Consider the following 12,560-nt stretch of genomic DNA (forward strand, 5'->3'; position numbering starts at 1 on the left):
ATTAGCACCCTAACTCAGCTGTGTTTGGAGGTCTTGTGAGACCCAGTCATTCATTCTAACGGGACCATTTCCACAGGCTCTGAATCTTCTACAGCCACCAGTGGATCCTTGCATAATACAGCCTGCTAAATTTCAGAGTTTGAAATATTTCAGTCTGTGACTTTCTTAGCTGTTCAGAACAATAACCTCAACATTTTACATCCTCTAAAATGTGGGTGATGGCTCAAGAAGTTGATCCTTCCTTTTTATTCTGATCTCTCCTTGTCCTGAGCTCACTCTTTCTCCTCTTTCATGCAATCAGTAAAAAAAATCAGCCCTCCTTTTTTCTTTTCTAGATCCAAATACCTCATATAATTTTCATCAATGTGAGGACCAAAGGCAAGAGGTCTTACTACTACTAGGCTCCTAATTTATCTGCTATGAGCTACCTAAGCAAATCAATAAACAAAGGGAAGCCACTAGATCAATAATAAACATTCTGTTGCAAGTTGTTCATCTCTGCTGCATGTCTTTGTACACCTTGCCAAAAAGGTTAGCTTTCAGGAGTAAACATTAAATGCAAGTCTGACTTGCTCATGAGGGTTTTGTGTTTCCACAGTTCCATTTCCTTCTCACACTTTCAGGTGCAACTGTCAAAATTACTTTGTGTCTCGCATACTCTATGCAATATACAGGATGCAAAGCTTTTAAAGTCATCACTTTTTTTCACCAGACATAAGTGGGAGAGACAAAGGTCTCAGCTCAACAGAGCAAAAAAATAAATCCAGAATTCTGATACCAGTTCTGATTCCTCTTACACCTTTTTTACCATTTCATTTCTCCTCATCAGTTTCCTTGTCTGTAATAAATTGTGACAGTGCTTTTGCTTGAATATGTGCCCAGCATAAATTCCGTAAACCAATTTAGTAAGCCATGTTAATGTGATCATGCCTGATTGCTCTTTAAATTACTACCTAAAGACCACTAAGGCTCAACAAGATTTCACTTTGATGTCAGGAGACAGAGGTGAGTAGATGTTCGATGTACTGAAAAAGCTCATTCTCATACATAGCATATCTTTCGTATTAAAATCATACAGAATGAGTAACTGTGATGTCCTGTGTCATGGGAGTCAATTAATACATTACTAGCAGCAGTCCCTGAAACAATTTTCATCTCCTTGATGATGGCACTGTGTAAATGTCTAATGGAAATAATACATAGCTATCTCTAATATTGTTACTTCAGTTATGGAAATGGAATATGATAAATTACAAAAAACCCTTTTGACAACTTTACATGAAATATTATTGTGATCATATTACTAAAAATCTAGTGGAAATATAATTTTAAAAAAGATTAGTTTAATCAGGGTACATTTCCTTCAAAGGGCAGTAGCTTTCAAATTCACTGCATGTATTTCCTTTCCTTAAATTTTATTTTTTCTTTCAAGTCAACTCAGTGCTTTTGAATAATGCCAAAATGATAGCCACTGCTCTGTAAAATTGTTTGTCTGAACAGATTCAAAAAAAGCAGTGCATAATTTCCTTTACAGACTACCCTGTCATACAGATACTCACCCAAGAGGGAAAATAACTGTAAAAAGAGAGCGTGTATTCAGAAGTACATGTTGATTTAAGCCTAATGGAAGGTGGTCAACATTAATTCCATCATATTAAAAATTATCCACTATAAAGTGCATAAATAAATTCTACGCTCATATTTCAGATGCAGAGGATAAATGATAAGGTTTTGAAAAAGCATGCTGTTCTGTTCACAGATATAGAGCTCTGCTTCCTCCAAATCAGCATTCTTTCTGCCTTGATATATGGGCAAACCTCTGAAGATGATGAGGCTTTCTCAGGACAGAGTCAGATGAAAAATACCATATTGTTACATTACCCTGTACTGCCACAGAAGAGTCCTGAATATTAAATTTTTCAGCATCCTTTATTTAACAAAAAATATTTGTAGTAATTAGTATGTGAGCATGCATTAATGTGGAAGAGGTTTAAACAACAACCTTGTAAAACATAGGTTATTAATTGGCAGAAAATTATCTGGTAGTCTGGGGTTTTGGGATTTTTGTTGTGTTTTTTTGTTTGTTTGTTTGTTTTTTGTTGGGGGATTTTTTTTCCTTTATTTGTTTGTTTTTGCTAGACTGGAAAATAGAAATGTCCACTACACTGAAGAGGACTTTGAAATCTTTTCCTATGTACCCAGTCTGCATCCAGTAGAAGCTACCATATGCCTGTCTCTGCAAACTTGAGGACAGACAGAAAAAAAAATTCTCAAGCAATTGTGCAGGTGTGCAACACAAGAAAAATGTGATGCATTTACACACTAGGAATGCAAAGACACATATAAAGGGAAAATGTCACATGCGGCCATCCAAAACCTTTGCAAGTATTATCTTGACCATGTTGTTCTCTTGAACTTTCAGTTTATTTTGCTGCCTCTGCATGTCACTGTTGAAACACAGCAATAAAGAAAGGTTACAGACATATTTTTAGTGTACTGGTGGGGCTGTGCCCCCTTCAGGTATCCTTGCATAAGGGCAATTAAAACTACTGCCTTGTTTGCGGGTGTAAACTGTGCTGGGACTTGTTTTTGTGTGAGGACTTGATCCTCTGATGATTTCTGATACCATTCACTGAGACCTGTGCTTTTGCACAAAAAAAAAGTCATGAACTTTTTGTCTTCATCCACACGTGCTGTTTTTGCCTGGATTTCTGGATCTGCACAGTACCAGGAAAACAAGTAAAAAGCACTACAAAGTAAATGGGTAAGCCTCGTTTTACTCCCGGACTACTGTCCATTTTCATGGGTTGCATGGAAATATCATACTCTAATTTTACTTTTTAGGCTGGATCTGCTTAATGAATGTTGAGCATAGAGACTTATCTTCTGTAATCAATCTGATGGATTTTTATTCTTCTTCCAGATTACATTGAACATATTCCCAAACTTTAATAATCAGGTCAAATGCTTTTAATGTGTAAGCTTCAAGCACTATTTCAAAATCACCACCTGTAAGCTAGACTAATCCCCATCAGTTTGTAAACTGTATTTTGATTTGCAACCTGACATTTCTTGAGATAGTCATCTAAAAAAAGGCATGAAAGGAATTACATGCACTGGCTGATAACAGAAGACATTATTTCTGTAAATTTGTATTCTCTTACAGAAGGTTTGCAATATAAGCTAGTCACCCTCAACTGTTTAGTGAAACTGTCAGCTGATTTAATAGATACATTAAAATCCTATTTATAAATTACTGTGACATTATTAGTGCAGTAGTTCTATAATAAGTAATATAAATGCCTATGCACAGGTGTCCTGATATCATGGCTAAAAGAAGATAAAACCTTTGTGATTTCAGGTCACATGAACTATCCTACACTTTATAATATACTTATTACTAATTTAAAATATAGAACAGTAGCATTATAAAAATAATTAAATTGAAAATATATGCCTTTGGAGAAAACATGTAATTTTGGTGAATCATTTGATTCTGCAGATTTAGTTCTGCAACCAATCCAGAACTCAACTGCATTTAACATCTTAAAATATTACATGATTTTTAAAAATTGGATATGATCTAAAGATATTGATTAGTGCCTGTTGGATATATTTTAGTATGCTGACAATGGTTTGAATTTATATGAAGGCGGACTTTTGCTATCTCGATCTGAAAGCACAATTTCTCTAAGAAACTTCTCTCTTTCAGTGTTATGCCTGCATTGAGAGCTTTGTGGAAAATAAGGGGAAAACACCAACATCTCCATCTTGGTTTTGTTTATTTGCTTGTGTTCTGTTTTTTGTAAGAGATTCAGCAAAGATGACATACAAAAATTGGCAGTGTTTGTTGAGTTTTCAGATATAGTAAAGCAAATAGTTAATATAGATTAAACAAGTTGTGATAAATATCAAAATAACATTGTTGAAGAAAGTAATTACCTAGAATTAATTGCTCTATTCTAGAAGCAGGTGTTTTGATGTAAAAAAAGGGCTTTGACTTTTTGACTTTGTTCATACTTGAAAAGTGTCACACAATTTGTAACAGTATAAAAAAGTCTTAACAAGTAAAAATACCCAGGTAAATCTGTAATAAGTGTTAGTCTTAATGAAAATATTCCACAAGTTCTAACGTTTCTTATAAACTTAATATCAGTGGAACAAAAACAGGACAAAGGAAGAAGCTCATTCATCAGTACATTGATAATAGTTCATTTTGTGCAAAATTAACATTTTTTGGCAGTTTAGAACTGACCCGAAATGACTAGCAAGAAGAACTTACAGAAAGGAATGAAGACTAATGAAAATATAGTGAGGCATTAGTAATATCTCTGTCTTTTGACATTAAAGGCACAGCAATCACATTGCCTGTGCTACAGCACCAAGTGTGATGAGAGTCCTTGTTGGCATCTTCAGAAAGATGCCAGAACAAAGGTATGTCTTAGAGAAAGTGTAACTTGTATCAACTGGATATCACAAATATGATTTTTTCCATTATGTGGTTCCCCTTTCTTCAGACTTACAGCAAACTTATTGTATTAACTTTGTGGTACAAACACACTGCTTTGCAAATTGCTTTGGCCAATACATTTTAGGGCTTAACACAAATGTCTTCTCGTGCAATATCCAAGTACATTTTTGGCTGCTGTGCTAAATAATCTAATTTTTTATTTATACATCCTCAGAATAATTTTCTGGAAGGACATGAGGAAAAATTAATTTTCTGTTGATTTATTTATGTTTAGAGAAAAAAGGGTTTCCCACTTGTACACAAAAAGAAAAGGTTCACAATGGTATTAAAGTAAAAACTGAAGCATGATGACTCATTTTTGCAGTAGGTGAATTTGGAACCTTGCTGTCTAGGGAAGTGGCATTTGGGGACCCAGGAAACAAATTCCTGACTTGTTATCTTCACTGAATAAAGTCCTTTACTTTAACTGAAAATTATACACAGCATCCAATTATACACTCTGCTAAGATTTTCTTCAGGTGTCCTTTTCAGCTTTCCTGTCTGAAAACTCTATTGTTTAAATCCACCACCCCAACACCTCTCGAACAGTTTTCTGTCAATTACTTATGCACTTACAGAAACAATAGACATATAATGAGAGAGGGGATTGCAAAAATCTCTGCAGGTCTGATTGTGCATGTCTACATACAGTATAAAAGCTGTAGAGCAGGACTTTTGAATTAGGAAGAAATAAAACATATTAGAAATACTTGAAAACAATCTGAACAATCAGAAATAAAAGTAAATTGTTCTGAGACATAAGACAGCAGACCAAAAAGGATGCATCATCATTAGCTGAAAACAGATTTGGAATAACCATACTAATCACACCAATGACTGTTCATTCTGGGCTTGCAATATAAAGTTTATATCTCATCTCTTGATATCAGAACAATGTTTGTTGCTAAAAATCAAATATGCTATCACAGTAGTCTCAATTAAAATTAGTTGTGAAACACAGAACTCTCTTGTTTCTTTGCTTTTATTATTGTTGTTGCTTTTGTTTTTGAATAAGAACAGGGAAATAAGACAAACATACAAAGACAGAAAGTATATAGTGACTACAGGAAATGCTGGATGGTAAAAGCAATGAGCAGAGGAACTACGGCCAGTTGAAGAAGATTTGTCCCACCAGAAACGGGTGCACATTTATAATACATTATACTACTTCTCTGTATCATTTGAACGATCAAAGAAATAGTAAAAAATTACCTTTCCCACATACTGAGGTTCAGAGCCCATGTACTCCTCCAGCACAAAAAATTGATTCCACACCCAGCCTCGTTTGACTCGCTGGGCAGATGATCTCCTCCCTGGCACTGGGACAACATTTTCTCTTGGCTGTGCTTCTAAAATCTCTTGTGCTTGTGGATGCAGTGGTGTTAGGAGACCTCCATCGAATAGGACCCAGAGAAGCAGGGATAAGCAGTTCCTTGTGAGCATTGGCAATGGCTTCCCTACCACAAGTAATAAAAACTCCAGCACTTAATGCTGAGCAGAGGAATCCAGGTTTGAGGTGTCTGTGGCCTTCACCACTTAGCTTCTGATTTTATTGCAGAAATGCTAATGCAGGCATTAATCCTTCTGATGACAAGGTATTTGCCGCAATAAATTCCATCTATAGGGACCTATAAAAGAGATTTACATGCAACATCAAATTACATAGGCTTATACTGAAGCATTCATCAAAATCATCACACCTAGGTAGTTTCTAAAGACAGAGAAAAATAATAAGAATCACAGTTTAAAAGAGATTGCTATTTAAATTGTAGCATTGAGCTGCTCTAGAACATTGTGTAATTACCTCATTCTTGCTCTGCTTAACATTACCTTTGTGTCTGCCTGAAACAGGGCTGTAGTATTTCTTTTAGGATCAGTTATCAAACAAAACTGTTTCCCATCAGTGACAGCAAAAATGTTTACTCATTTTTTTTCTTTTTTACTTTTAGTCAGATTTTACTCAAACATCTTTTACTGAAAAAAAAAAAAAATACAAACAAAATACTGGAGAACAGGGGATCCACTCTTTCCCTCTACAGTCCAGAGCAGGAACATTTACTCGCTTTCTCTGCCAGAAAACCATCTTGAAGCCTTCTCTACAGTGTGCTGGTTGCCAGGTATAAAAAATAACAGTCTGTAGGACTTAAGATAGATGTATTTTACATTTTAAAAGTAAAAATACAATTTATAGCACTATGGAATTCACCACTTTGTTAGGGTCATATTGTGTCATTGATTTTTAAGTATAGGTTTCTAGGAAATCAATAGAGTTCTGGTTAAAAAGTAATGACATGATATGGACCTCAAAACAGAAGAATAATAAATTACATAACCCTATATGTTGTTTTTTTTTCAAATACTGCCAAAAGGCTATATTTTCCTTACAAATAATATTGTTACTATCCATAACAATAAATAGCACAGAAATTCTTATTGGTTGGATACATGCTGAAGTATTTAAATAGAAAGGATTTATAATCAGGAACCTGGAAAACTTAACAAGTTTTAAAAAAGAAAAAAAAAACAAACAAACAAAAAAAAAACCAAAAAAACAACTGGAAGAATAACTGCACTTCCTAGGCTAAAATTAGGGTGAGATTTTCTGTTCTGATTTGAAAGGCTAGGTTTTAGGTCTTAATCAAAAATAAAGCAAAAAATCTGGTGAAAGGTATCTATTGTGTGTTTTAATTCTACCTTCAGAAAGGATAAAAGATGAGGAAAGAACTTCCATCAGCTCAGAATCCTTTAAATAAATGTTTTTCTAAGTTGTGTTCAAAACATTTCAATGTTTTTCATCTACAGCAAAATATTATTTTGTGCAATGAGTAAAAACTTAATATTTGCACAATCATTTGCAGTCTATGGATTTTATTCCAGCAAAAGAACTTTAAGACACTACCCAACCACAACAGAGATATGCATTCAGTGTATTTTGTATGATTTAATTGTTTACTGAACGGTTCACATGTTGTTTTCTGCTTCTCTTTTTAATGCATTCAGTGATATATAACATCACATTCAGATTGTGTTCATCCATAATTCAGTTCCAAGATTTCAAAACTTTTTTGCCTCTCCTGATCCATGGTTGCAGAGTGCATTCCTCATTTTTATGGCAAAATCATAGTAATCATGAAACAGCAAAAAATAAAATAAATTAACATATCCTCTTGAACTGCCCAGACATAGATGGGAGGTTGAAACAAATATAAAAAAGAAAGGGGTGGGATAGTCTGCACTGCTTCAGAAATGTCAAAATCGTGTTGTAGTCAATTTAATTGCCATAACACTTCTCTTTGCTGAGAAGACTCTGTACACTGCAGTTCTCCCAGCAGAGTTCTGCCTCCGGCCATGTCTGTCAGTCAGGGAGCTTTTAAAATGTTATACAGCACCAAAAGTAATGCAAAGAGATTGAAAGACTTCAATGGAAGGAGAGCAATTCCCCCTCGGCTGGAAGGTTAGTAACCAAGTGCAAGACACAGAGCACTTTAACCCTTCTCCATTGGTCTCCCTGACAGCCTCCCAGAATGCCTACTGCAGAGTCAGGAAAGAGCAATGCCAGTGCTTGCTTCATTTCCTACAGCTTCAAAAAGATGATGAATGGAAGGGTCAGAGAAAAAATGGGAGGCTAATGGATGTTGCAGTACAGGATTGCAGCACAGATGCCCTCATCAGCTGCAAAAGAGTTCAACGTGAAGAATTTCTTTCAATATTTCTTCTTTTTTTTTTCCTTTTTTTTCTTTTTCTTTCCTAATTTAAACCTCAGCAAGGCAAATAATTGAGACTCTCATACTTTGGCACTTGAAAAAATCACTCCAGCTTGCTGTTCTGTAACATTTGTGCTGTAGGAAACTGAGGCAGAAGGTTCTCCCCTAGTAGCTTCTTCTTCCCCATAATTTCATCACTGGCTTTGCAGGAGGCTTTGTCTGATAGAATATATTTCATAGCACCATTGGAACTTGTACAGGAATTCAAAATAAAATATAAATATTCAAATAACATTCATATAAAAGATGTATCTTTTCTTTTAGTCTGTGCTTATTGTTTTGCACTTTCTTTTTAAGCTACATCAAAACCTGTCTTAGTGCCTTTATATTGTCAAATATCCATCGGTCCTTTATGTATCTCTGAGCAGAAAACTACTAAGACAACAAGGATTTAGAAGTCCACTCAGTACAATTAACCATAAGGAAGGTACATGATTTCCTAAATTTTTAGGATATTATTTCCAGTGATGCTCATAAAGAAATACTTATCCAGTGAAATAGTTGTGAACAGACATGAACCCTCATTGCACCTCTTTCATATATATAACAGAAGTACAGATGGTCAGATTTTCCTTAGATCTTAGGGTTTTTTCAATATTATCTATTGCTACTCATTTCTTCAAACTATCTTGTATGGATTTAAGTACCATTATGCATGATCTAATTAACCCATAAAGAGAGCCACAAAGGGATGCCCAGTATGAATTTAGCCCCACACATACTTTTATTACCTGTGATTACATCTATTCATTTTCCCAGATTGATAATGGGAAATAAATGACCAACAGCAAGCATGGGAAGTCTGTTAATACATTATTATTAAGAAATCTTGATCATATTTACTGTGTCCCCCAAACTGCAGGCTTAGAAACTCATGAAATGCAAATGATGAATAAAATATCACTACTAAAATTATTTATTGGGAATAACAAAATACAGCATAAATGGTGCTCCTGCAAGAATTTTGATTCCGACCTGGACTATACTGCCATTAATCTAAAGAGCTTGAGCAAAGAAATGCTTTTGGAATACAAAACTGATGCGTGCCATTGCTGCTGCAACAACGCTCAATCAATGGGAGTCATGGTACTGCAGACACAAATCACCTCACCATGCTTGGCAAAGATCCCTTGTAGAGAGAACAGTCACAGATCCTCTGCAATCACTAGTATTCACATAAGGCCTCATGTAGAGAAGTATTTGAAAAGAAACTTTAAATGATCTTTAATCTTGTCATGATTTAATCCCAGCCAGGAACTCAACCCCACTCAGCTGCTCGCTCACTCACACCCAGTGAAGAGAATCAAAAAGATGAAAGTGAGGAAACTCATGGGGTGAACTAACAACGGTTTAATAGATAAAGCAAATGCTGCAAATGCAAGGAAAACAAATAAGTTCATTTACTACTTTCCTATTGGCAGGCAGATTTTCAGTCATCCTCAGGAAAGCAGAGCTCCATCATACATAGTGGGGACTTGGGAAGACAAATGCCATCACTGCAAACATTCCAACTTTTCTTCTTCTTCTTCCCCATCCCCCCAGCTCTATATGCTGTCCATGATGCCATATGGTCTGGAGTATTCCTTCAGTCAGCTTGGATCAGCTGTCCTGGCTGTCTCCCCTCGCAAGTCTTGTGCACCTGCAGCCTCTTCACTGGTGAGGTGAGGTGCGGTGCAGAGAAGGCCTTGACTACATAAGCACTGCTCAACAATAGGTAAATCATCCACACATTATCTACACTGTTTCCAGGCAAATTCAGAACACAGCCCCATACAGGCCATTATGAAGAAAATAAATTCTATCCCAGCCAAAACTGGTGCAGACCTATGTGATGTATCTACTTGGATCAGACCACAGATGCAGTATTGTCACACAAAGACAAGCAGGAAACACTAAAGCTCCATGATGCACTCAAAACTGTCATCAGTCCAGCAAGGCTGGTAATTGAACCTCCATGAATGGAGGCAAATTGCTTACTGACAAAATATCCATTATGCACTGATGGTGGGAACATTTCTGCAGCCACCTTTACCATAAATCTATCAGCACAGAGAATGCTTTAGCTCATGCGAAATAAGAGCTAATGTAGAGCAACCATCTTCGTACCCATAAAAAGGTTTGAAAAAGCTTGGCGGTACTGTAAGATGGTTGATCATTCCAGCAGGAAAGCCAGATAACATCTATAACTATGGATATGCTTTAATAGCTGACCATGTAATCTTGTTTCTCTGCAATATCTTGCAATAAGAAAAAAAAAACCAGCAGGAAAAACAAGTCCATGTTTTTGGTATTTATTAAAATTGACTGCTAAAGTATTTGAGATGATTAAAGAATAAGATGGTTAAAGAATAAGTAAAAGGATATGGCAAATCTTTGCTCTGAGTTTAGAAAAATCAGTTAGGTGGATATCATCAAAGTTATTTAAATAAACAAATGCCATTAGATTAGATTCTAAATTACCATATTTCTTTGTGAGTTTGACTTTCTTGAGCTTCACAACCTACCTAGATACTTTGCAAATGAAAGTAATTTTTCCTTTTTCCACCTGGTCTTTTTAGTTAGGATGGGAACTACTTGGTAATATCAAAAGAGGGGTTAGGTGGGAAATTACAAGTAGACAAATTACAAACCACAAACTAGCAAAGACTTTAATTCTCACTCTGTCCATCCTACAAGTCAGAAAACATTCAATAGATTAAGCAAGTCCTACCTCTGCAGCTACTACTACAACTTGGCAAGAATAACATCTGGAATCCATGCCAGGTAACTGTCATGGGGAAAAAATATCAGTGTTTCTACCTGCTGGAGTTTTAACATCATCCAAAACAGTTATTCCTTTATCTCCCTTTGTGTGAGATTCAATAAGCTGTATAAATTGCCGTAGTTTTACATCTGCCAGCAACCAAGCACCACACAGCTGCTCACTCACTCCCTCAGCCAAGAGGATGGGGACAAGAGAACTGGAAGAATAAAAGTGGGAAAACTTGTGGGTTCAGATAAAAACAATATTAATTAAAATATTAATAATATTAATAACAATAATAATCATATTGCTATGACAATATGCAATTTATATAACTGAGGGAGAGAAATAAACCCCAATAAATACAAATGAAAATAGCAGCAGATCCCAACATTTCCCCTAATTTATTGTTGTGCATGACTCCATATGTTATGGAACATTTCTTTGATCATTTGGGGTAATTTTGCTGTGCCCCCTTCTAGATTCTTGTGCATCCCCACATGTCTGCTGCTGGGTTGGTTAGAGAAACAGAAAAGGCCTTTACTCTGTGTGAGCATGGATCAGTGGTCAATAAAATATCCCTGTGTTATCAGTGCTGTTTCCAGCACAAATCCAAAACCACTTCTCCATACCAGCAAGTCTGAAGAGAATGAATTCTGTCCTAGCCAACACCAGCACAGAAGCCTAGCTGGCTCTCTGGCTTTTTAGACTGAATCCTCACAAGACTGAAAATCTGAATCTCAGTCCCATTACTTCAGAGGCTGTTCATAGGGAGTTGCTGATTAAGAGAGGGAACATAAACCAAAATCACCTAAAATAATCCCAATGTTCTGTAGATAAGTGATAAGAGCATTCTGATTTAATGTAAGAAATATATGTAGAAAATACACACATGGAAGCTGAAACTTGGTAGAAAAAATAAAATACACATATGGAAGCTAAATCTTGGTATTTCTGAAATATGTACGTCATCATATGGACAAGAACTATACTCTCTGGACTACTAAACAACAAATAGATGGAAGCATTTCCCCTGCAATGAAGTGATGTTAGTTCACTTTTGTTAAATTCTATGACAAAAGCCCCCAGATCCTACTATTTAATGTCAAATATTTTGCTTATTACAAAGTTTCTAATTATTCAACTTGGCAAGAATAATATCAGTTTGGCTAAGGCTATGATTTTTGGATTTGACTGCCAAAGCCACTTCCTCTCCCTATTCGATTGTTCACTGCAGAGATGTATTTCATATACTAGTTGACAGATCAATTCTGATGTTAGTTGTGCCTACTGAGTAATACCATCTATGAATCTGGACTACTCTATCGACTTTTAACTGGCATAAAACCAAAGTGAAATGAGAATTATGTCCTCCATCTTTGAGTGCGATTGTCCTTGTAAGCACATCATAGGAGGGTTGCCACAAAGATATATTACAGCACAAAAAAGTGTGATATATTCTATGAATACCCAGTAAACACATTTTTGTGCCTAACATTGGAGAGGAGTCTGGCATTTCTAAGCCTTTCAATAATAAAATAAT

The 12,560-nt window shown here is 35.7% G+C and overlaps 1 protein-coding gene across 10 annotated transcripts in view; it reads right to left on the reverse strand.

The window, feature by feature from the left end:
• CDH12 (cadherin 12) overlaps positions 1 to 12,560 on the reverse strand; it is a 638,254-nt gene that overhangs the window by 145,475 nt on the left and 480,219 nt on the right. For 9 of the 10 annotated variants that reach the window (XM_072924059.1, XM_072924061.1, XM_072924060.1 and 6 more), the window contains one exon: positions 5,723 to 6,138. The exons of the other annotated variant lie outside the window; for it this stretch is intronic. In XM_072924059.1, the coding sequence (XP_072780160.1) occupies positions 5,723 to 5,953 (231 nt within the window). In that variant the 5' untranslated portion in view covers positions 5,954 to 6,138. The remainder of the gene's footprint in view (positions 1 to 5,722; positions 6,139 to 12,560) is intronic. 10 annotated transcript variants of the gene reach the window in all.

Source organism: Taeniopygia guttata, chromosome 2 (assembly GCF_048771995.1).
Source record: "Taeniopygia guttata chromosome 2, bTaeGut7.mat, whole genome shotgun sequence".
In the NCBI taxonomy this organism is placed as follows: Eukaryota; Metazoa; Chordata; class Aves; order Passeriformes; family Estrildidae; genus Taeniopygia; species Taeniopygia guttata.